The sequence below is a fragment of the Sinohyriopsis cumingii genome, chromosome 16, assembly GCF_028554795.1.
Source record: "Sinohyriopsis cumingii isolate HCF-2022 chromosome 16, ASM2855479v2, whole genome shotgun sequence".
NCBI lineage: Eukaryota > Metazoa > Mollusca > Bivalvia > Unionida > Unionidae > Sinohyriopsis > Sinohyriopsis cumingii.
This window is the reverse complement of record NC_142976.1, coordinates 62,548,444-62,576,214: the sequence shown is the minus strand read 5'-3', so window position 1 is coordinate 62,576,214 and position 27,771 is coordinate 62,548,444. Positions and strand designations below refer to the sequence as shown.

Sequence of the window (27,771 nt, the reverse complement as noted above, 5' to 3'; positions counted from 1 at the left end):
TGAGATATTTATTTTATTCAAAGAACAGTCATCATATTTCAGGGATTCAATATCAATACATCTGACGTTTCCACATTATAAACTTTTTTATTTAGCAGGATGGAACCCATAAGATCGTCAGGAACTAACCCTAGATATGAACTGTCATTATAAATTCTATAAAACGTTCTATTATAAAATACAAATTTCACATTTTCCCATGTTAGAAAGATGGATGAACGTTGCTCGATACAGCAACATCACTTAAGTATATGGAAGCAATTCTCGCTCTATCCCGACAAATACATAAGAACAAAAGTTTTCAGTCACATATGGCAAAAGTATGCAATACTCAGGGTCCCGATTTAAACAGGTTCTACTGTAACTATACAGTTTATGTAGGTTTAATTTCTGACTAAGGTCTGACCTGAACCCATTGGAAGATAGACGGGACTGCTAAAATATCTATGCATCTCTAGCTGCCCTTGTTCAGAATTAAAGGCCAGTTGTTGTGGTTGTTGTCGTTGTTGCATCTGCTGATGATAAGATAACTGCTGTTGCAGCAACTGGTTTTGTCTCTGCAGCTCTGCCACCGTCTGTTGTAAGTGGTTAGTGACCCCACGCCCCCTATGCGTGGATTTTTTTCCATGGTATGTTCCATATGCACATAATGTACACATTCCTATTATGGCTGTGACGAAGGTAAGGACGGTACCAATGACTAAGACGATCGAGAGTGACTTTCTCTCAGTACAGAAGAATTCCTTACAATCTAAGAATCCAAAGAAACCCAAGAACACAGCGCTGATGATACATCCCAGTAATGTCAATATGAACACACTAAAGCCACAGAGTGCCTGAAAAAAAGATATAATATTATATTCAACACGTAAATCAAAAATGAACAATCTTAGTGTTAAACGTATATCTCGCTAAAGTTAACTCAAAACATGAGTCGGGGGGCCCCATGTGTCCGAGGAGTCTAAAGCGCTCACCGTTACGGATCACTTCCATCTCACCTCTGTGGGTTCGAGTCTCAGGCTCGGCCAATGTGGATACCTGAGAAAGCTTGCCAGTAGCTAGTCCGAGTTTCCTCCTACCCTTGTCACCCCATTTTTAATATACGGACATTTTATGTTGGGGTGTAGGCTACACCCCAACACAAATGTCCAAATATCCAAAATGGAACAGCAGAGAGGGCGAACAGACTCTAATTAATTCACCCTCGAATTGCAAAAATAAGCCTTCCTGAAAATCGCAACCAAAAAAAATCGCAAAAAAGGGATTGCGGTGACTGGGTGCCGAGTAGGAGACTTCGCCCTCTCTGCTGCTAATACTGATCATCAGTTACTTCTTCATAATAATCTACATAATTATTTAGCCACCCGTGCGGAGATAACCCAACAAACAGTGGTGGTTGACCATGATCGCCGCACATTATCACAGCTATATTTTTCAATAACAGCCAATCGAGAAACATTTTTAATGTATCTTTAGATACTGTACATATCTCATCCTTGGAATATATTTCTCTCCCATTTGATCAGGAGTCCATTAGTCACCCCTGTATCGAAAAAAGCTATGATAAGTACATGACTGCACTCCTCGTTCTCTCATTTCTATTCAGAGTCGGTCTGTAGGTGTTAAAACAACCATATCATCTGAATTCTGTCGAAATAATTCAATAACTCCTTTTTTATTTACCAGAATTCCCGGTCCGTTTAGATAAACAGTCTTGTGTCTAGATAATGGATCATACACATATGCCGCAGACGATAATTCTGATATCTGATTATTTTTGTAATAAATATATTTAATCGCAACATCTGCGGATTCAGAATAATTATATAACAGTTCTTGTTTTATTCTCCATTTACCCCATGATGCATCAGTGGTTGTAAATTGAGTCAGTAATTCTGTATAATTTTTGTTCGATATAGAATGCATCCGTTGCAACTCTGACTGCAGTGGTAGGTAATCTATTTAATAATAATAATAATAATAATAATGACGATGACTTTCTATAGCGCCTAATCTTCAGAAGCTCTAAGCGCTTTACAACATTAGACAACACCTGTAAGATAAAAAAAACATCTATAATGATATCATTTTTTAAAAAAACACCATGAAATTAGAAAACATAAAAAACATGCTGAGAATATTTAAGGTAGGAAACATTATTAGGTCTTTAAGTTTGTTCTTGCAGTCGAAATAAGTGAGTTTTGAGAGCACTCTTGAATGGGATTACTGTGCCTTTGTGTCTAAGTTCAGTGGGCAATTCATTCACGTTGCTGGGCCCTGGTATGCAAAACAACGCTGTCCATATGACTTTGTTTTCATAGTGGGAATAATGAGTATACGATTGTCAGAAGAGGAGCGTAAGTATCTTGCTGGTGTATACACATGGGTGAGATCGGATAGGTATGTTGGACTGGAGTCCGACAGTGAAACGTAGCACAGAGAACAACTTTTTTGTTTGATTCTGGATCGAATGGATAGCCAGTGTAGGGTACATAGCAGCGGGGATGTGTGCTCTGATCGTGGTACTCTAAGTATGATCCGAGCAGCTGTGTTTTGAACTTTTTGAAGTTTCTGGAGTAGATGTTGAGATGAACCAGACAGAATTGAGTTACAATAGTCCGGTCTTGAAAGTACAAATGAGCACACAAGTGTTTTAGTGGCATCAGCTGAAAGATATTTGCGAATTGAACTGATGCGTCTCGGCTCAAGATATGCAGCCTTGCATATGTTCATGACATGTTGGTGCAATGTGAGAGTACTGTCCAGAGTAACACCAAGGTTTCGTACTGATTGTGTGAATTTAATGTTGCCGTTGCTGATATTTATTGTTTGAGGTAAAGGATTTGAATGAGAAAGTCTTTGTGTTGTGATCAGAATGGCCTCAGTTTTATCATCATTCATCTGCAGCTTGTTACATGTCATCCATGATTTCACATCAGAAATGCACCTCTCTACACCTTGGATGGTAGCATCAATTTCAGTTGGGTGGCTAGATTTGTATATTTGGGTGTCATCAGTGTACAATTGGTGAGACACTGGATGATGATCTATGACACTTGAGAGCGACTGAGTGTACAGAATGAAGAGAACAGGTCCAAGAACAGACCCCTGTGGAACACCACAACATAGATCAACTGGGCTGGAGTGTATTCCATTTGCAGATACAATTTGTGTCCTGTTGACCATGTAGGACCTTAACCACAGTAAGGCTGTATCATGAATGCCAAACACATGCTGGAGACGGTGAGGTAATATATCATGGTCTATTGTGTCAAATGCTGCAGACAAATCAAGGAGGGTGAGGACTGTAATCTTTCCGCTATCCAACGCAGAGAGAATGTCATTAACTACTTTTAGAAGAGTAGTTTCAGTACTGTGGCAAGGGCGATATGCAGATTGTACATTGCTTAAAAGACTGTTTGAATTTAGATGAGATACAAGCTGGGATAGAAGAACCTTTTCTAAGATTTTTTTTATGACTGGGAGGTTAGAAACTGGACGGTAGTTCTTTAAATCGTTATGGTCTAGTGTTGGTTTCTTCAGCAGGGGCTTTACAATGGCAGTTTTGTAAAATGATGGGAATTCCCCGGATGAGAGAGATGTATTAATAACATCAGTTAGTGAAGGCAATACTGGATCTAAGCACTCAAGCAGCAGTGATGTTGGAATTGGATCAAGTTCACATGACTTTGGTGCACTCTTCATCAGGATTGTACGTACGAAATCCATAGAGACAGGTTCAGATACAGCGAATGATTGCCTCTCAAATTCTGTATCCCAACTGTGTGGTGATGACGAGTCAACTGAAATTGTGGTGTCAAGCTTATCTCTAATGGTTATCGAGTTGTTCTGCTGTAGTAGGTAAGCAAGTTGTTAGGTTTGCTTGGATGACATGCATTAGTTTGGTTCTATTTATCATACGGAGGTTTCTCTTAGTAGCAGATAATGGTGCAGGGTTAGGGACTGATACGTCAAGATGGCATATAATGCAGAGGTGATCTGATGCAAGTTCGTGGGATACGAGGGAGGCCCGTAGAATGTTATCATCAGGTCTATGAAGAATCCAGTCTAAAATGTGACCTGGTTTATGGGTGGTTTGGTTAACTGACTGTTTGAGGTTGAAAACATTGATAGAATCTAGGAGTTTTGATGTGTTTGGGTTTCCGGGACAGTCAAAGTGAAATCTGATATCTCCAAGAATAATCAGGTTGCCACCTATCGAATTTGCATACTCCAGGAGATTCGGAAACTGCTCCAAAAAGAGAGATTCAGTCAGCGTATTTTATCTACTATGAAGAGGGCGGTATAGGCAGAAAAAATGGACTGACCTTTGCTCCATTGTGACTATGGTTTGGACTAGTTCAAACGATGTGTGGTCGAAATTGAATGTTGTGGTGTAGTTAAGACGTTTGATCATGGAGTTCTTTGTGATGACAGCAATTCCACCTCCGCGAGAGTTAGGGGGGAACGACTTGATGGAGTAACCAGTGGGTGTTAGATCCGCACACTTGGGCTCATCGCCTTATGTTTTTAGCCATGTTTCTGTCAGGAAACAGACGTCAATATTCTGGTCGTTGATAAAATTAACTATTTATGTGCGCTTTTCCGGTGGTCCTATTGATTGGGTATTGAATAAAGCAATACGCAGAGGTATTTATTGGATAGTTGACACAAAGGTTGTCGAATTAATAGGGATTTGAATTAGTTATCTAAAGTAACGGTCGAATTTGTTTTTAAATTGTTGAGCCGAAATAAGGGAGATAACTGGAATTCTTCTTCCTGTTCTACGCCGGCCAGCTTTGAAACAACGTTTCTTTTTTCGCTTCTGTTTACATTTAGGTAATGATGAATGTAGTCCCAGTTCGTTTAGTCTAGAGCACAATGTAGTGTAGAGAGCCAATGAGTGGTCATTTAAAGCAATTAATGAGGGTCCGTCATAGCATAAACGGGTTGACTGGTGAGTATCACGTGATGGCGGTTTGTTTAAAAACAGGTGAAGTTGTAGCAGTGGAGCAAGACAGCTGAGAAAAAGTCTAATTGTTCTCGTTTCCAAAATAAAGAGATGATGAAACACATACGAACTGAACAGCCAATACATAATGAACACAATAACGTAGACGAAGACAGACAACAAGCACAAATATCATGAAAACGTCACAAAAATCGGAACAGCTGCTTAAAACCAGTTAAGCGATAGCGGCCATCTTGATCTTCAACCATTATATTAATTTATCATCGATAATAAATTTATAGAAACATAAGCGAGCATTGAGGATCTTAAATGAGTAAACTAAGGTGACTCACCATCAAGATAACCGACAATTGTAACTAATCGTGTTCCGTTAGACAAGTATTAGTTTTCTCGACTTACAAATATATCTCTCATTGTTGCATCGGCGATTATGCAATCATATTCAACATCGTCTATGATTAATCGTGCATAATGTCGTTTATGATCATATGCCCCACCTTGAGTAAATTTACCGATAATTCTTCTACCGAGATCTTTTGCGGTTTTATTTTCATCATCAGATGGTGGTAACCAAACTTCTTTCTGACGACGGTATGATAGAATTGCCTTACTTACAATCAACGATAGTAATATTGCTGCATCGATCATATATCGTAATACAACTATTGGTGCCCAGCGTTTTTCTGAAAACTGCCTATCAAACCAAACATAACAGATCGGATGAAGACCTTTAGCAAACTCGAATGATACAATACGAGTGAAATCAGTGAGATCAAAATCGGGTAGGGGTCCATTTATCGATACTCTTGTCATCTCATGTGTGGGGTGTCCAAATCTCTTAAAATGTCCAAAGCTCTTAAAATATCCAGAACACTCTCCGTAACCAAGAAAATTTAAAGGATAAAACGCGACCATATCAACAGAGATAACATCGTTGTGGTCATACTTAGTATTCCACAATCCACCGTGTCCATATTCACAGCAACTAAGATGCACGTCTTCGAGAAATTCAAATCGTGTTGGCTTCAATGAATTTTTATCTCTTGCAAAGTGAGCTGCAACATATGGAACTGTAAAACAATTATTTAGTAATTGCTCAGTATTCTCTGTTGAAAATTTCTGCGCAAGATTTTTCATTTCTTCGTGGAGAGATTCTTTACGATATATTTCGCCGTTAGGTCGTATAAATTGATCATATATTTCATCATCTGAACGCTGAAATATCCTTACTGACACAGGATCGTTTTTACTTATTTCGTGAATAAAATCAACATGTTTCTCCCAGAGTCTTTCTCTGGGTAAAATCTTACAGTCCGATCTCGTGGAAATATTGTGACTACGCTGGTCAAATCGTGAGCATTATCATCAACAATTTCAATTGGAGCTCCTCTCGATTTATTCTTTGATTCATATATTATCTCTGCGGTTATCGTTGCTACGATAGGGTCTTTAACTCCCTGTAACAAATCCTGTGTAAATGAATTTCTGCGGACAGCATTGCAAAGCGTAAGACGAGGGCGTCTTGGTCCAAAACCGTGCTTACGGTGTGGTGTTGCAGTCAGAGGGATAAATCATTTGTGTGTGCAATGTGGTGGCAAAAAATATAGAGAACTAAAATGATATTATTATTTTTTTTAAAAAACTGACTCTTTCAAGGACTCTGCTCTTGATAAAGTTATAAGAAACCCTGAAGATTATATAGCTAGATTTGTAAAGACAAATTATAATTTAGTTATCTTCGTTCCCTTGACACTATCCCTGATTTTATCAACGGTGATAGATTTTAAAATACTTGTAAATAAATATTTTTTGTTATGTAGCCGCTGCAATCATACAATTTAAATGTCTACGTTATAACTGACAGAAAATATTTTACTTACCCCGGTAAACTTCAGTCCAGAATGACTAGTAGTCGCTGATTCTCCGTCTTTTTATAGTTAAATCATCCGTATGTAAGTACCCAAAATAACTCACCGGAAATATTATGTGTATAACTATAAAAAGACGGAGAATCAGCAACTTCCTAGTCATTCTGTACTAAGGGCAGGCAGCAGAGGTAAGTGAAATATTTTCTTCAGTAATCTAGAAATTGCGTTTTACACAATTGTATTATTGAGAAATATAATTTAAAGATATATTATATACTGTATATTGAATTACGAAAATATCAATGATATTATTTCTGCTATTAAAAAATTAGAAAAAGACGGCATAAATATATTTGATAAACTTAATCCCCCCAAAAATATTTCTGATTTTGAAACATTACAAGAACGTATTGAGGAGGGGGGTAAACACTACCATCAGAATACCGGTTCGTAAAGACACTTCAAACGGGAATGTTTCAATCGCTGGCCACAGTAAAAGAAAATGAAGTGAGGGAAATTTCTCTCTCTCCCTCTCTCTCTCTCTCTCTCTCTCTCTCTCGCAATATAAAAATTAGATCAGAACTGTTTCGTGAATATGAGGCAAAAAAGGCAATCAATACTCGTATAAAACAATTAAGAAAAATTATGTCAGAAACTGTTATTGGTAATGAAAATGAAAGTTAGACTCATTCGTGGAATGAAAGTGAAAGTGTGTCAGATTTTAGTCTTTCTCTAATTGATTTTAGTCCATTTGTCAGTTTAAAAAATATCCACCCCTTGATTTTGTCAAGGACAAGGACGGGGATTATTGTATTTTTACTGTTTTCAATGTGTGTCACGAGTCAGTGGCATTTTTCAGGTATGTGCTGTTCTTTTTATCTTTGATAAGGGGAGACAACACTCCACGATTAAAAATCCTCGAAATCGTAGGTTTCTAAGATTAAAAATCCTTAGGAACTCACATGTACATTCAGACTTAAAACCTCTCTCCAAAGGTCAATCAAGTTGCCGGACTGGTCAGTTAGTTTGAAATTTATTCTTGATAATAGCGGATTATGACATCGTATATAGACCGTGTTAATTGGTTCTTGCACAATGAGAGACCCAGGTGGGACTTGCGGTGTAATAGTATACAGGATATATCCTTGCTGCGCCTGATTTGATATTTTTGTGTTTGTCTGATAGCTACCATCAATTATGTCACATACAAGATTGACCGCGATCGTTGAGGTTATATTTACAACTCCCGGCGAAATATGACGGCCTTGTCCGTGTGGGTCATTATTATACCAATGAATATTTGCCAACTGTATTGTTTTTCTCCATTGTTCACGTATTTTAGGAAAAAAACTCATCAGTGATATCACTGACTGATTTTTTTTTTAGTTCGTCTGGGTTATACCCGGTAAGTTTAAAATTCGGTAGATCACTTCTGTTATCGAATATGCATTTAAAAATTCTTGTTTATAGCGATTTATGTTGTCCGTGTAATCAATTGCAGCCTGAATTACTCTTTGGTTAATATATTCCATATCAGATACAAGCTGATTTAATATTTCTATTCGTTTAATGATTTCCTTGCGTGAACTTGTTATATCTCAAAGATATTCAATGAATCTTTGTTGTAGTTTTTCTCTTTGTATTTTCTGTTCTTGATTAATGATTTCAAAATATTTAATAATTTGAGATAGGTGAACAACTGTAGATTTAGTTCCTCCTCTAGGAAGTCGTTCAAAAATAAAATGTCATCACATATATTCCTTGCTACTGAAGCCAAATTCACTACCCAACATTGCATTTTATATAGCAAGTAAATTTTTTTTGTATGATCGGCTAATTTCCCAGTATGATTGTTTATCCGTCGTAAAATCAGCCCGGGTTGGTTCAGGTATTGGCGGCAGTATCGGCGGGGCAACTTCGGGCCATCCTAACACTGATCTGATCGATGACTGATAGATATCCACGGCGTAATGGGGGGGGGGATATTAATTTATCTCTATCGCGGTGGACAGTGTTGGTTCATGGACTGTTATGGCTATCTTGGAATCTTTCCTTGTAATACTTTTTATTCTACGTTGAAATTCATTATTGATCTTTTCGATTTGATAACTCCCCGTTGATATTACAACAACTTGCCAATTGGGTGTTCCATCGGGTCTATTTTTATTTGCCAATATCAACGGATTATTTGAGTGCAGTCCGCCGAATGATCTTGAATGTATATTTGGCCAACTGTAGTATAATCGCTACTGCGCAAGAGTGATTTCTTTTACTGGAATCGCGGTTGGAAAATTAATAACAAATTCAGGGTTGGTTGGGTTTACTAATATCATCGTGGTTTTCAGCGGACTTGTATTTGCGGCTATCTGCTGAAGTAGTTCTGTCATTATTTAAATTTCGATTTTCCAAATGGCGGTTATCTAAATCAATTGCTTCATTGTATGTCTTGATCATCATATCAAATTCAGAATCTGATATCGTCGTATCGTCAAGGCTGGATGATATCAGCGACGACAATTTAGAGTACGCTGTTGTTGCAGTGTGTAATCGCACATAATAACCATGCAGTTTTGTGCTCGTGCACGTGGATATCTTTTTCGCGATAATATTAAAAACCTCAGCAATTATTGCTGATGAAGAAACACATATCGCTGCTACTGCTACTGTCAGACGTGTTAGCGCTGATAACACTACGCAACAAGTGTAGATACTGAGTATAAAATGACATCGATGGCAACTACACGTCTTCGGTATTAATTTTTTTACTTTCGTTTTATACTTGTCAACAATGGTTTGCCATCCACGTACTTGATCATATCTAAATATTTGAACATCCATTATATTTTACACAGTAACCAATTGAGGCGTTTCAGCAACAAACATCGGCGGTGTTTGGATCTAATAATTTATCACGAACATGATATCCGTAAGCGGCAATCCTCCTAGGATTCTCCTGAAGTTGTCTATAACCCTCTTTGGTAAATTGAGCTGGTGGTTTTGATTCTGGCGTAACAAGTTTCTTTACATCACTGACCACCTTGCGGACTTTATCAATACTATCAAATATTTGTTGTATTTCTTCACCGACGGGTGGAGGTTGAGCTGCAGCTATTTCAGTTGGACGAAATTTTAAGATTCTTTTTGTTTTCTGAGTTTTCTTTGCTATTTTTCCAGTTTGCTCAGCAGTTTGTATTACTGATGGAAGACCTTCAGTAGCTGTTGCGACTCTTTCAGTAACATTTGTAACAGGTTTAAACAATTGTTCTGTACCCGTTGTGAATTCAACTTGGGCTTCTTGACCCGCTTGTAGTTTTCGTTTAACAGCATCTCTCAACGGAAGATATTTCTTAATTGCTTCGAGTCGTTCTCGAGCTAATCTAGCTTTGTAAGATTCTTGCGCTAGTGGCATTATTTGTTATAATTTTAATTGATAGCAACAGAGAGGGCGAAGTATAATAATCGGCACACAGTCACCGCGATCCCTTTTTTGCGATTTTTTTCCGATTTTCAGGGCGGCTTATTTTCGCAATTCGAGGGTGAGTCAATTAGAGTCTCATCGCCCTCTCTGCTGCTAATGAGGTGGCAAGGATCAAAGGAAACTCGGGCTAGCCAGTAGCTTCTACTGGGTCGGTGGTTCTTTTGGGTGGTTTTCTCTGGTTTTTCATCCACCATTTATACTGGCCGCCATGTATAGCCTATCCTGTGCTGAAAAATGGCGTTAAGCACTATAACAACAACATCATCAAAACTGGAGGAACCCAGTGCCATGTCATCACATAATAGCTATATGTATTGTTCATCAGTACTAATGTTCTAGCGTGGAAACCAATAATGGACAGATAGAAGGACATCATACGATAATATGCTCCGCCTCAGCAGGCAAATACATATTTAGAGACTCCTTGTGATTATGAGATTTTCATAACAGTCCCATACGGCTTAAATTAATAAAGGGCCATCACTCTTACATAAATCATCAATCTTAAATGGGCAACATCCCGCTGATGTTGACCAAGGCTACAAAACATGAACTACTAATTTTTGCTTGAAGCAGCGAAGCCGAGAAAGGAACACGATGCCTGCAAAATCCTACTGTGAAGGCAGTTTGTACATGTGCATGTGATTCACATAATGTAAAAACACTCCCCAAAAATGTGAAATTAGTTGTGTAAACAAGATAAAGGTCGTTTTATCGCCAGAAATGACGGGTAGTGTCCGAAAATTCGATTCAGCATATGAAATTCTTAACTTTTGATAAGTCATATATTTTGTTAAATTGTCTTTATTAAGAAATGTTTCTCCGTACACTGCAAATAACCACTTAAGATGAAATAACTCTTAGCACTGCATACTGGTGACAGCAGTTTAACAAATAAACACTCTCAAGTAAGTCCTGTGAAGTGAAATTTGTGTTTCGGTTTAATCTTTTAAGAAATCGTAATAAAAGCGAAATGCCCTCTTGTATCTCAATGTAGAATTCCAAATACATCATGTTGTGGGGATCAAAAAGATTGACAAATAGAAACAAGAGTACCATAAACTGAACATTATATGCCCACCCTATATTCAGTAGTCCTCTGTGTAGGCAGTAATAGGGTATGACCAATGGGTCTTTATAAGCCCACCCTATGGCCAAGGTATACGGTTTTGAACCAGACCAAATGTGTGATGCCATTATTTGTTTATCAGCTTTATCATGAATATGAGCTCTGACATTTTCTTTCTGTATTACTCTAAGTGCAATTCATCCAGATACTTTAGTTAATAAACTTGTTCTTCAACATAAGTTGTTCTGCAAATCCCATTGTTCTTTGATCCAGAACGACCTTTACCTTTGACCTTCTGATCTCCAAATCAGTACACCTCAGACATATATGAAGTGCAACCCCTCCTCAAGCTTAGATCAAGGGATATGGTCTAGAACAAAAGTTATTATTTCAAAAGTCCAGTTTTTTCGGCTTTCCTTTCTGGTAACCTTGACCGCTGATCGTTTGACTTCCAAATCAACAGGCTACTATTTCTATTCTTTAAGTACAAATGACCTTGACCTTTGTAAAATTGTTATAGTGCCTGACAATTTTAATAAGGTAATCTACATACAAATATTGCTTGTAAACAATGAAATACTTTTTTACTAATTCGTGCTTACAAGGCTTTATTCAACATGTCCAAAATATTAAAAAGATTTGTGCATTTGAAATATTTTTGCAATGGCCAGAGTATCTAATCAAGTCATCTCCAAAATACATATATATGTCTTCCAAATTCAATATATCCAAAAAGTTCAAAATGTGTTCGTGATCTGAAAAATTCCCTTAACGGCCTGAAAATCTAAATTGGTCATCATCACGTTTGCTAAGCACCCAGCTATAAAGTCATGTATAAGCTATAATCTACATGTCTTTGGAATATTACTGCGGACTTGTGTTTGATCTCTAAATATCATGGTTACCATGGCCAGCCAGAGACCTGAAACTTGATTCGGCAATTAACAAAGGCTTGCCGTTATAACACAGATATGTTAAAGGTTACTTCAAGGATCAAAAGGAAAGTCCACGGGGTGAACGCGGTTTTATGTTACGTGTTTATGCTCTAATAAACAGTAACAAAAGAAAGTGCGAAAACAACAAGATTTGAAAAATTTACCAAATAATTTATTTCCTTGGAAAAACACTGTAAACAATGTAAAAATAAGAACTTACAGTTTAAGAATCAAATCCAAAAATAATCCAAGAATAATCCACGAATTAAGTTTTAGAAGTCCTAGTAATGAAATGTTCTTTTTAATTCTAGGTCTAGATCCGACGGAAAATCCAAAATGGAAGGCGATGATTATACTGTAGCCTGTATGGTACTGTAGCGTCTGCAGTTATCTGCGATTCTACAGACAATAAGATTACTGTGTTTGAATCTCCAATTTTTTTTATAAAAAAATGTCTTTGTCAAGGAATTCTGTATGAGCACTCAAATATTTCCAGGTCAAGAATTACCCTTTAGAATCCAAATAATCTGAATAAAAATTAAAATAAAACTCCAAACTGTCACAAACAGACACTTTCCAGTGTAAAGTAAAAATCCCAACTGAGAAAAAGCTCTATAAACAAAGGTTATATATTAACTTGAGACTCAAAACAGATTCCCGGATGAGGGTCATTTACTTGATTTGCAATCAAGGCCAGGAACTAGGTCAAAAAAGAAACTGCGTTTCTATTTTTAGGTATCCACGAAAAGAGTCAGGTCAAACTGAATTTTAAAAAAATATCAAATTCATAGTAAACAAAATTACATTACTTTGACATATAATGAAATTAAAAATATATTTTTTAAAAATTTACAAACAATTAAATTAAATAAAATATAAATCAAATGAAATATTCATAACACTATGTGTGTTATTATCTGCCCCCACGTCGACAGACAGCGAGAGGGACATTTTCCCCTCAGTTGATTGGATCGGTCCACAGAGATATCGAATCAAAATTGAGATAGAGTGCATTAGTACAATTCAGACCCGAATGAAACCTTCCGAAATCGTAAGAGTAATTTAGTATTCACTTGGAAGTATTGCTGATCAATAGGGTTTACTCTGAGAAAGAAGCCACTCGTAATCTGGCGGTAGAACTTAGAGGCAGATTCTAAGGAAAGACAAAGCTTGGAAACGGTCAGTAAGGTATTTACTCGGTTTTTGCAGAATATTGTAACAGATGGTGGCATATGGGCTAACTTGTGTAAATGTAATAATACATTTAAAGAATGTTCAAAGCCATGACCTTTTTATTTTGACTGTGAAATTGTGATAAGATGCTTAATACAAGAAATATGACTAAAACATGAACGTATGTGTTTGATTACGTGTAACATATGCAATACACAAATGCTATAATATGCTGGCCTTTATAACCTAAACGTAATCAGCCAGCAAGAAATAGACGACCCACGGAGTAAGCATTTTGAAAGTTAACCCTAAATTCTTAGTGAGGCGGGAGATAGCTGCTTATTTATGTGACACATTATTACTTTAATATTTAAGCTTGAATCAATAGCAGTGAATTGAATTTGATTTGAATTTATTTTTATTGTTGTACTATATATGTGTGTAATTCCAGTCTATTTTTGAGAATAAAAAAATTAAAATTAGTAGACTTGTTTTATTTTATAAGTATGTATCAGCTTTTTAATGTCATTCAATAAAGTTGTAATTTTAACCACCTCAATACAGCATTCTTTTTATTTGGTGGATATATGTTGATAGAGGCGTTAATGTTGGCAGCTATCTGCCGAATTTCGAATTTCGTTCCTATTTATACTCATCGGAAAATAGCCATGTGACGTAAATATAACCAATTATTGCTTGGCCAGAACGCCGAACAGGTCTGATGGTACCGAATAGATACTCCATAACCAGCGATACAAACTGAGGGTTAATATACAATTTAACTGTCATCAGTTGTCCGTTTACATTCTGGCATTAGCAAATATATAAACATTACGTATTATGTCGCGTCGTCAAACGTCAACTTACTTGAAGTCGTAAGCAAAATAGTTAAGTTTGGGTGAAGAGTACACAACTACTGATGAACGCTGATAACACTGAAAATATATTGACCAGCATAAAAATGAAGAATACCATATTCAATATTCAAAACATACTTATACTTGTATAAAAGAAGGCCAGCATTTACAATCAACAAGTAAAATTTAATCAAAAAATGTCAACTTGACAAATTTACTGTGTGGAACCGGTCATGTGATATCTAGTGTTGGCCATCTTTTCTGCAGACGTATTTTCGTGATGTCAGCTGTTGGAGTCATCGAGCCTAGTGCTATTCAAATTATGATTTGGATGTGAATTTAAGTGCGATAAACATATTCCAGGGTGTGACAAATTGATATAAAATAAGATTCCAGAAGATTTTGTGAGTATTTAATGATGTGCGAGGTTGAACTCAATGACATTTGTTACCACATGACCGGCAATCACACTTTACATACAACATGAACGGTTTAATAAAGATATCAAGATAAATCGCGATCTATACATTTCTAATATATTACAATGTTCAAATTCATTCTTTCAGCAGTTTGTATATATTGAGTGACATGAACAACATGTTAAATTTATGAAAAAGAAAAACCATCCTTCCCATCTATCATATTACAGCTTTAGAGCTCCCAGGTCTATTACAATATTATGGCATCATAATTGTAATTATTTGTAGTACGTACACTTAATTACTAATATCGTTTAGCATGTATAATTACCTTTGTAGTGTTTCGTTTATATGCGTATTTTAGAAATAGGCTTGAGCCTGATGTAGAGAATTATTAGATGCGAGGCGGAATTATGTAGATTTTAGCTCGTGATTTAATTTTGTAATTCGCTATTAGGTTACTTCGTAGCAAACCAGTGCTTTTATTAATGCGTTATGTTATAATTTACACATGCTTGAATTGTGAATTTGAAACATGGTTGAAGTATGTAAGATTATTTACTATGGACATATGCATATATCAGAACATGGATATTTGAATATTTGCGTACTTTGTATGAGTTGTAAGGTAAAGAAATGCGTCTGATTATTGTGATATTATTTAGTATAACGTGATTAGGAATATGTACTCATGTGACGGAATTTATTGATGTATGTATAAGAAGTAATTGATACCGTGCTGTATTATGATGTTTGTTTACCATACAAAAACGCATGGGTATCTCGATGTGAACGAATATGTGATCGAAAAAATTTGATACCGTTATCTGATGACAGGCTGTGTGTAGTGTGAGATGAGAGGGCTAAGGAAAAAGAATGTACCGTCCTTGTGTTTTCACAGAAATCTTTTTTAGGAGACAGGGAACTTCCGGTTCCATTGGATCCCAAGTATTCAAGAGTTGGAGACGGGTTGGGACTGTAACCGAGACATTCGAAGTCGACAGAAATGTAGTCGTGGGCGAGAATGTGGAGGAGGAGGCAAAGGAGTCTAGAGGAAATCGAGGAGGAAGCGGAGAAGGAATTGGGAGAAATAAGAGAGAGAAAGGATATAAAGGATCAGTAGAAATACAAGGACAGGTGGAAATCAATCTGCTAATCAAGTGATACAATAGGCTTATTAAACGGTCGAGCGGAAGGAGTGTAATTGGAAATTTGAGTCATTTGATTATTGAAGTGTTATTAAATTGTTATTCACTGAAGTTCAACCTTTTTCATAGAAATTTATTACTTGCCTTGCCATCTTTAATTAAAAATGGACCCCTTTATGCTGTTTTCGACATTTCAATCTTTCAGAACTCGTGGTTGTGTCCCATGTCCTGCCTGTATATTGTGTCCCATGTTGAGTCTGCGGCAGCAAAATGCTTTGGCTGGAGGTCATGGTGCAGCCACATCTGCAGCTGGAGTTGGTATGGATGACCATTTTATTTCGACTTTAGGACAATAGTTGTTGTCATCTTATATACGCTAGATCAGAGTTCTCCCTAACCATCTTTTTTCTGCTCAGGAACATTTGTGTACATACATTTAGTTTCATGTGCGTTAGACACCATTCCTTCCAAATGGATTGTTAGATTCAAACTGGCATTCTCTTTGGAGCCTCTAATTTGATATGTTTTATATTTGAGTACACTGAACTCTTACTACAAACTACTTGTGCACTGCTTTCTTTAGCTTATTTGCGGTGTGGATAATTTGCTATTCGTGGAGCCCATTTTTTCTGCAATAAACAATCTGTATATGTCGGACATGATATTTCATATGGATAAAGTCCTATTCATTCTGCGTTGTAGAGCATCTAAAAATGACATTGTCCATCAAGGTGAGGATATCATATTAATGATATGAACTATGATGTCCTTGTTTGTCCTTTCCATGTGAAGAGGAAGTTGCATCGTATTTGGATATTAGTTGAAGCTCGCCTTTGTGATCCACTGTTTCTCATGGACAATATTCGTGCCTTAAGTAGAACCTCTATCCTTATCGCTACCATTGAGGCGGTTTTGCTTAGGTTAGGTCATGATTCATATCGCGTTAATGGACACACCTTCCACATCGCGGCAGCTACCAGTGCTGCTAAGGCTGCAATTCCGTGCCGTCTGATCCAACGTTGAGTCGATGGTCCTCTAATGTATCTTGTAGATAGAGTTAGTTTTGTGAAGAGGCAGATATCACAGCGTGTGCCTCACTTGTTGATGCACACTTGTGTCGATCAATGCTCTATTCCGCTTCTTTACTTAGTGATACAATCATGCAATTATGGAACACTTCAGAGACCTTGTATAGCTGTATATGCCAGACATGTATTTTCACATCCATTGCTACACTGTCGTTTCAGCTGCATCGTCTATTAGTGGACATGTAAATTCCTAACTGGTTATTAAATACCTATATCTAATATTGATACCGTTAGGCACATCATGATTATCATGCAGTTCGAAACCTAATTCATGCATTTTTCACGTCATTACATTCTCAATTATTCTTATCTTTATTTATCCTTACATTTCCTTAAATTGGGGGCCCTAGTTTGGGTCATTGCCAAGTTTCTTGCATTCACAACTTTGCTTTTGATCCCCAATTTGTGTCAATACTTAAAAGTTCTCAACTATTATGCCCATATACTTCATATCGGCTTCCTACGGTACATGTATGGAGTATCGGCTGGTGTTTTTTTTATCATAGCAATCCTCAGGATCAGACTTATCGAGTTTCGGTTATCAGTGTCCCTATATATCTCGTATCAGCCCCTTGCGGCTCCACATACAGGTGTCGGACACTCTTCACAACCCTACAAACTCCCCCAAGACTCTCTTCCTGATGTATTCCTATAGAAACAATTCAGAACTCGGCTAGTGCAGTGTGCTGTGACAGGATTTGCCCCCATATGATCATTTATATGAACAATAAAGTTTATATTGAACCTATGTATTGTGTGTTATTAAAATGTATATCTAACCATCTAACCGTCGGCGGTGTCGACTGGGGGCTCGGAGATTTACATCTATCTTTTACTAAATTTAACTTCCAGCAAAATAGAAACTTGTTGGGTCTTCTATACTAGTTTTAAAAAATATTAGGAGCATCCCATCCACCCAAATAGTTTTTCACATTCATTTATTTTTGATCAATAAAAATGCTTAAAATTTCATGTTGTAAGTATAGTAGCTTTGTGATATTGTTTTAAATTGGATTTGTGGCACACTGTAAACATAAGACGCATGAACGGGGAGCAGCAAAACAGTATGCTACCTATTGATAATCACAGTTCCAGTACAAAAAAGGAAATAACTCGCATTAAACATGGTATTGCCTCACTTGTTTGATTGTGGATGAACTAAAGAAGAGGTTTATTCTATTTGAAAGTAGAGATGATAAAGTGAACAATGTGTATGAGGTTTCTGAGTCACAAATTAAACTTTGATAGAAGCAAACGAATGAACGTGATATCCACAATGTCCACAGCAAAAGTGAGAGACGCAGTATTGAAAATACCATTCCGATCATTGAAACAGTTATTTAGGAGAATGTTCATAACTTTTCGTAAATGGAATGGTGCAGACTATGACCAGTGCTCTCTGGTGTATATAAAAATATCATAGAAAAGCATATTGAGGCCAAGGGCTATCGCATATCTATCTGAGACGTACCATTTATAAGTCAAAGTACTAAAATTGAGAAAAAATGCAACTGAAAGTTTTGGTAGAAAAGTAAGGGTCTCAGAGCCAATAAGACAAGACGAAGAAGAATTTTTATTTCCGCTAGCTGAATGGACTGTCACATACTAGCTTCTTTGCAATTTTCTATGTTAACATTTTTGATACAATGCTTTGGATTTTGGCTAGCGATAGACGCCATACAAATCATAACATAGCTGGGTCCCTACAAAGAGCATGTAAGTGACAAGTCATAAACATGTCTTCTTAAGCTGGAAATAAGAACAGCAAAACTACACTTACATTTTTGCATCTTGAGTTTCCTAAAATGAACTTTATTAGTTCTGTAAATCTAAATTATATGAGCTATGTCATGAGTTCTAAAACTTGATTACACACCGAGAAATTGTAGTGTAATTTAAACTACATTTTCAACTGCAATAACATTCTCCTTAATGTAACCAAAATGAAATAAACGTGATATTCATAGCGTCTTGTTTATAATTACAATTGAAAGAGTTCATATTTGTCCCATAGTATGATTCCAAACAAGAAGCTCCCATCCCTGCTAAATTCACATATACTTCGTGTGGTATTGATGCAACTAATAAATCCAGTCCATATCCAGCAAAATTGAGTAGAATCGACTCAGAAAACCGTTCCATTCCAGACCAAATGGAAAGGTTGTCACGATGCGCATTCATTCACAATATGGCTCTAAATTTCAATTTTAAGTAGACCACAATGACAATTCTTTTTTAAACTTATGATGAGCGCGCGACGAAGTTCAAAGGTCGTTGGGCTGTGCTACGTACCCAGTATTACTATTGTGTATTGATGAATCTACGGCTGTGTATTAATTTTGGAATACAGCATAAATTCAATTACTTTGATTCTTGTAGTGTATTTTTTACTTTTAAGCCTTAGGTAAAATAAGAAAATGAGTATCTAATAAAAAGGTTACTGTATTTGTATGGGAAAATATGAACTTGTTTTCTCGGATTAATACGTCACTCCTAAAGGTCGTGTAGTATTAATAAAAAAAACTCGTTGACATTCTCCCATATAAATTCAGTAACCTATGAATCATTTGTTGCTAATAAATGATATCCTCAGGTTAAAACTCTTATGAAAATGGCCGGGGTTCCTGTCGTGGGGATTTATGAATTAACACAGTGACCGATCTATTATTTTTCATTAACCAATGTATTTTATCTCTGCATCCTTTCAAAAATATTAGTAAATATATAGCGCAAGATTTTCATTTTAAAAAAATCATGAAAAGTTATAGAAAATAATTCATTGAAAATCAGCCTTTGTGGTACTGTTCAGTAAATTATTTCTCTTACTTGGATGACACATCATCGTGAGTCATCGTCTAGTGATAATGAGCTAAACCTCTAAAACTTTAATTTTGATTTATAGCAGATAACATCCGTGTTATATTCATATAAAATCACCTGGATATATTCCAGATTATACAAGATTGAGGCGAAATTTTCATTTTTAGGCATTATGCTGAAAACCTGCGTTTTTCCAGTGTTTGTTTAATATTTCACATATCAAAGAATTATAAAGATTGAACTATTTTGTTAATTTTCATTTGCTGCATTTATATAAAGGTGCACGTAAAACTTTATTCAAATTCTTTGCTACCATTTAGAGTTGTGATGTGAAAACCAAGGTGTGGATCATCGGACGTGGCTCTACTAACTTCTCTTAGCAGGACCCTACTCACATGCTAGTTAAATTATATACGATCTGATTAATACTTTGGTTAATTTGTCATGACTTTCATTCACTACACCAGTTATGGGTAAGTTGTCTATGACTGATATGCACTGTACTGGACAGGCTGATGGACATTTGGATAGACATGATTACTGTGGTAATTCAATCAACTTCACTGAACAGAGCACTGATAAAAAGAAGCAAAGGACAAGAGACATATGAAGCTTACAGCAGGTCCTGTTTGAGTCAACTGCTTGTTCTCTGGACTGTAACCTTGATAAACCATATACCCACAGACCACAGCTCCCAGGAGTACCTGCAATTATAAAAGTACTACCACTGTATAATTTTTTTATATATTTTTTTTATATATTTATTCACTTAAAAGCTGATTCGTGTGCATGTAATTAATGTGAAGAGGCAAGACATTCATAAAAAGTAAAACTGAAATTAGGAGATGGTATACCTACCAAACAGCCGCCAAGAGAGGAAAGTACTTATTTAAGAAATAATACATCAGAAAGGACTGTACTATGGAATTTTCTGTCTCATCTTTTATTTTTATTTTTGAAAGTAATGAACAACATTTTCTGCGACTTATTTTATGGAGAAATAGGACATTGGGAGAATCTTACAAATAAAAATTATATATATATAGAAGGGCCAACTTTTCAGGTAAATAGTTAAAACTTAAACGCTTATAATACGCCAACTGAAAATGAATGCGTATTTCTGCATATTATCTTGTGGTGAAAAATTACTAAAGTTAATTGCTAATGATCTCACTTTATGTGTTGATTATTGAACTCTTGTAATTCCAAATTGTTAACTTATAATAATATTGAAATCACATTCCCATGTATATCACACCCGAACGTGCTTTTATTAAGAGACATGAACGCAATAATATCCATTAATGCATTTCTGGCTGATTATCTGGATTTTGATAATACAATACAGATTATTTAAACAAAGTTTCCTCCTATAATTAAAATATTTACCACAAAAGCGCGATAATCAAGAGAAATGTTCGAATGAGCAGGGACAAAAACTTTTATATTTGAAGATATAATAATCTGCTAATATTGAATGAAAGGTGTGGTAAAGACAGCAATGTGGGTAAATTCACTTTTTTTATCTCTGGTTTATTATCTTTTATTCGAACGTGGAAGAAATAACACTTATTTAAGATTTCGAAGTTATTGATCTTGGTTCACTTTTAATGATAGTCATTCAGTATTGATCCTTCATATTTCTATCAGCAGTGCAGTACAACGTAATCCAAAAATATTGCGTTACCGTAATATAGATCCCAGCGATTCAAGTAATTTATTATAACCTGCCACAGCAAAACAAACGCATCACTGCTACAGTAAATAAAACTGATTTAAATATTAGTATCAGGCAATTATAATTCCTTTACTGAGGATCAGCTACAAAATATTTGAACCAAGACGTAAAATTGTTCCACAATGCTGGATTCTGTAGACTTTAGTTGGCAGTTAATATCATAGGTTAGAATGCAACAGATTAAATCCAATTGCTTGTCACATACCCAACACAGATAAATGAGCAAAACACTAAACACAACTCGAAACTATATTAGATCAATATGAATATTAACAATATTAACAATATTACATCAATATTAACAACAATATTAAATGGAATAAGCTTAGAAAACAACACTCTGGAAAACAAATATATTTTTGAAAGATCAATATCAAATTAGAAACGCAACATGAAATTTGAAGAGTTGTACACATTTTTAAGAGCTTAAACACAGGCCCAGTGGCAAATGAACCTTGTGAAGTAGATTTTAATATTAATTATAATAATGAACTCTCCAATGCCCACATTACTAGTGATGAATGTACTTCAGGTAGAAACATAAAATTTGCCATTTTATGAATTTTAAATTAGTATATCAAGCATCCTTAAATGTAATGCTTCCTCTCCATGAAAGTCTTCCAACTTTATCTTTCAACTTTATTCCTGATTCTGGAATTATACCAGATGTTTGGGCGTGGTGGTGGGTTATAAGACCTGTTTACAAGGGTAGAGGATGTCCAATTAATTCAGAGATTTACCGAATAATAACCATTGTTCAGATCAATCTTGACAACATATTTACAGAATTTATCATTAATTTTGGTATTCTAGTAAAATAAAAGGAAAGGATTTCGTAAAAGGAATGACTGTTTTGCATTCACCCATTAGTACTGAAAGAAAGGAAAATGGAACTATTTTGTTATTTTGTTGACTTTCAAAAATCATTTGCTTCAGTGTGCTGGGGTTATATTAATAATCCAATATTGATAGAAAATTATTTAGGATAATTTTAAGACATGTTTAAATCATATAAATATTGGCAGAAGTTCAATTAGTGAACAGGTTTTTTGATTTTGTTTTTCTATGTCTTTTTTATCTTTCTGTTTTAGTTTTCTGGTATCGTTTGTATAGTTGGTCTTCGTCGGGAAAACGTCTCTCATTTACACTTTTCATTATGTCTTGTTGGTTTAGAATTATTTTGTGTCAAATAACAATCAAACAAATTAAAAGTAATTTTTCACACTATGGTGTGACAGTGTTTGTAGGGATTTTATTTCTTCTTTATGCAGATGATCCTGTCATACTAGCTGAAAATGAAGAGGAAAAAACTCCAAGAGTTATAATTCTTTTCTACAGTATTGCATGGATTGAAAATTGAATTTAATTATAGTAAATCGAAAACAATGGTTTTGGAGCAAAACACGTCAAGAAATTAAAATTTATTACAGCTGATTATGACCAGTGTCTAGACTTTTCCTTCTCAAAAGCCAGGAAATTTTTCAAGGCAAAGAATCAAGTTATTAATAAAGTTATTAAGGCCCTTAATCTAATGATCAAAAGAACAACGAACTTCAATTTGCCTTTAGATCCATGATTAAATTATTTTACCATTCCATTATACCATTAATTACCTATGAGCGTGAAATAAGGGACATACAAATCTGGATCTAATAAAAAGAATCAATTTCCAAGAAAAATAACAAATTTGCAAAAGTTTACTCCAGGTTATATATTAGATACCCAATTAGACCGGCATCCACGACATATTACTGACAAGCGCATGATTAAGTCCTGACCATCGATGGAAAGAAAAATATATTTTTGAGCCTGACATATAGACACGTGCACTTTGATATTGGTTCTGGCCACCTTGACCATGGTTAACCAATTTAAAAACAGTTAATTAGAAGAAATGTTGACATTAGCTTAATAATAAATTATATTAAAACCATCCTTCAGATGAACACAAACAAGAGTGGTTATCTGTTGTGGAAAAATCGTCCAAAGGAGAAACGTTTCAAATGTATCAAGCTAGTATCGAAATGGAAGAATATTTAACCAATTGTTTCAAAATATTACTTGCCTATCTCGAAATTTAGCACGTCAAACCATAAAGAACCTGTTGAACTGGTCGACGGAATAAAATTACATATGAAGAATGAAAAAATACAAAATAGCTGAATAATGTTTAACATGTGTGTATAGTGTGACAATGATTTTTTTTCCTACAAAAAGAACCTTGTTCTATTCTGGGTTTTTTGTCTAACCTTGATTGACTTTATTCGTTGGTATAATTGATACAAATAACTTTTCTTTATAAATACCGATTTTGAATAACGAGGCACGCGAAGTCGTTTTTTGATACTTTGCTGACTGAGATTGATACAACAGTATCCGGAGGGAATACAACTTGTTTAGCTAAGTTTTCACTGAATGTTTGAAAAATTAGCACTTTTGTTAATTATTTGTACTTTTACATATACAGACATATGTGTTCTATCATACCTCTCTCTCTCTCTCTGAATCTTTAAAAGGTGTGTGACGGAGAAATGAAGAGGTCGTGCCAGTTCAATTAAGATTTAGTGGGGTTAGAAAAGTGTATAGGCAACAGTGGAACTCACAAGATGCTTTCTGGTCAGGAGAGATCACTGCTGAATGTATATATTACTACGTTTGTGTTAGATAAACTCACCATGCCTCCTACGACAAACCCTCCCACGAAGTAGTTATCCAAAGAATAGGGTCTCGAAACCGCTATGCCGGCACAAATTATCATCACGATAGCCAGAACGAGTTTACAAGCAAAAAGAACGGCAAAGATCTTAACAAAATTCTTTTTTCCTGCCTCTGAAAATATAATTTTAAAAAATGTATTATTACAGCGATCATTCACTCTGAGCTTCTCACTATATTACAGCTACTCTTTCAAGGTAGGCATTGTTTTGCATTCGATTAAATTTTGTAAATTGTGTTCTATTGTTGCTAAAGAAATGATTTATTGTCTAATGAGAACCACTTATAATCTAGTTTCCCATCAGTAAATACCGTACTTTGTCTTTTGTGCATAATGGCACAAACTTATTGAAACATTTTAAAATGAAGTGCCTTAATTAATATGCAGTTCTATTATGGCTCAGTTAATATCACTATAAAGAGGGAATACCATATCAGTGTCAGAACTGTGGAGAGAAACTTCAGTGAATGATTTATTAATGTGTTAATTAGTAATTAAATGGAATTAAATTACAAGTATGGTAATATCGTATATATTGAGATACTGCACAGCACCAGGCCTATATAAATCTGCAGTACAGGGCACTAATAGAGAGTAGCATGTTTATCATAATTAGCAGTGTCCTCGGCATTAATATGGTTCATTCAATGAATGTTCGTCAGATATAAATATCAACAGTTGACACTAATGGTCCGTCAATTGAGGAAAGATCATTTTTTTTAAATTAAATTTTCCGCAAGCTGTAACTTAGTTTGTGGCACTTTTTATTTTGGTATTGGTATTTGCTGCACTGTATAGAGAAATCGTTTATTTGTCGTTTTATAAATTCCTAGCGATATCTCAAAAAGTGGCGATATCATGATACATTTTAGGCAAGGTTGTCCCCCGACGCCGAAATCTGCGTGAAAATACGCGTACTTTTTAATTTTTGGAAACATACAAATTCCAATAGCTGAAGTCCTCGGAACGCAAGTATTTGTCAGCAAACTTCATTTTTAGTTATCTGTTTCTACACAGTAAGTCTGACTCAAGACTTGTGTCGACTATCAAACCGAGTTCAAGTGATTGTAAAGGCATCAAATAGAGCCGCATCGGCCGGATCTTATCATATAAAGAAATTAAGACACAATATTAATCGACTACCGGTGCCTAATTATCATTTTGGTCAAAAGTCTAATTACATGCGTGTGTTCTCTGATACCTCATAATTTGATTTTCAGTGAATAGAGCGAACAAAGCGCACTAGAGATGGAGAAAGGAACAGCAACTGGGTGCGCGGTACCATTTAAGTTACCAGCTACCGCTGTAATAACAGCACCTACACTAGGTCACTCAAGGCTCTAGGTAGGGCTTTAGCCACCACCTAGATCCTGACGACAGGTGGAAACAGAACTACATTACTAATGATGTGGGATACAGTAACATAGAAAGAAGCCGAAAAAGAACTGACAGGGACGTGGGAAGCAGCTGGAACGAGGAATAATAGGAAAAAGACGAAGAAGAATCAAGAGGTTCATTGACAAGCCATTGAACATTTTTCACCTAAGAAACTTCAGTTCCACTGCTGAGACCCACATCCAGTCAACAACCTGGCGATATAACGAGAACTTCCGTACCACCACCACCACCATGCTGCGGCAGACTACAACCGTCAGTCGTGAGGTACTGACAGAAGATCCAAAACCTATCATAGAACCCGACGTAGACAGCAACTGCAAATTTTCCCAGAGGAAGAAATAGAGGAGGAAAGCGACCCTGACAGACAGCGGCTACTGGATATGGGGCTACAATCAACACTGGAAGACTAAACAATGCCGGCCAATTTGTCAATGATTTTAAGTATGTAGCATGTCGGTCACTGAATCAGTTTCCTGAACCAAAAGTTCGATGAATCACGATGTGGGTGGAATACGTTGAAGATGACGTCACCAACAGAAAATATAGCCCCACAAAGTGAAAAGCAGTCCTTTTCAGGGCTACTAATCAGACTGCCACAGGGTTTTCATATTGACTAGAAAACCGAGTTTGATAATGTCTGTGTTAAACACAAACTTGAGACATTCGTCCACGAGCACTCAGACTATCCAACCATGAGGTTATAGATTTAATGGGTCACTGAGACCTGATATATGTCATTGTCATTTAGAAAAAATTGTTGTACACTATGTACGCTGAATTCTAAATTAACCATGATTAGGAAAATATATAACTGGTTAGTTTTATCCTAACAACAATGGTTGTTTCTTCCTCACGACTAGTTAAATCGTACAGGAACGATGCTCTTTTTCTGCTGGTTCTTAATTCATAGTCGGGAGGGAAAATGAGCATCGTTCCTGTACGATTTAACTAGTCGTGAGGAAAAAACAACCATTAACGTCAGCCAGTCCAGTGTTCAATCACTTGACTTGGGCTTTTATTTGTGTGCATTTCATGCTGCAGGCTAACATGTCTGGGCGAGGCAAATGAGGAAAAGGTCCTGCCGGAGACCCTAAACGTGAACGGAACTTTTCTGAACCGCTATAGACGTACTATCAGTCATATTTTGCCCAGTTATCGCAGTCGGGCTATTCCTTTAACCAATTTTGTGTAAACCACATATTCTTATTAGGATTAAACTAACCAGTTATATATTTTCCTACTCAGTGTAGATATATCGTTTTCCTTGCAATAATTCAGAACGTTATGCGTGTATCGTGACACTAATATAAATACTTGTCAGATTGATTATGATCCTTGTGAAATATTTAGTGCTTTAATAAATGAATGAAATTATAAGGAAATCGAGAACAGCAATAATTGTGATCATGTTTACAAGTATAACAATTCTTGACTGCGTTGCCTTGAGTCTTTTGATTTCATGGGCAGCTAAATGGAATCAGTGAAGAGACTGCAACTTCTTTTCTATATTAATTTATTTGACTAGCTTAACTCCATCTCAAATAGATAAGTTTACCAATACACTGGAAGAAGAAACAAATGACTATATTCCATTAACTTTTGTCATTTCAACTTCCGGCAACACAGCATACTACATTCACTTTTTTATCACAAGCTTAAGAAACTTCTCCATAGCAGGCTTAGGATCAAAATCAAAAGTTCTACACCCATCTCTGTCACTTTCATCAGTTTCGCTACAGTTTTCAGTTTTAAACGTTCATGGGGTTTTATCGTAACATAATCATGTTACAAGAAACATAACTCAGAAGGCATCGGCGGCAAATCTACAACTAAAACAGCCTTGCGCTTGACACAAACGAAATTATTTGACGTTGCCATCGGAAACGTACACATCTCATATCACAAGTCCTAATGGTAACAACACAGAATAATCAGAACAGCAAGATATTTGGCCAGTACCTCAACTTTATTCTACAGGTCATTGACTAACCACAACGGGACTGACCAGCACATGACTTACTCTCAGGGGGCAGACCACACGGGACAACCGTCGAAACTTTCGTTACCAAACAGTGAAGACAAACAGAAACCC

At 35.9% G+C, this 27,771-nt stretch overlaps 1 protein-coding gene across 1 annotated transcript in view; it reads right to left on the bottom strand.

The window, feature by feature from the left end:
* LOC149780561 (uncharacterized) overlaps nt 1-27,771 on the bottom strand; it is a 41,446-nt gene continuing 13,675 nt past the window's right edge. The window contains exons 4-6 of the mRNA XM_089936395.1: nt 24,240-24,394; nt 20,445-20,531; nt 1-836 (exon numbers count right to left, since the gene is read on the bottom strand). Of these exons, the coding sequence (XP_089792521.1) occupies nt 384-836; nt 20,445-20,531; nt 24,240-24,394 (695 nt within the window). The 3' untranslated portion in view covers nt 1-383. The remainder of the gene's footprint in view (nt 837-20,444; nt 20,532-24,239; nt 24,395-27,771) is intronic.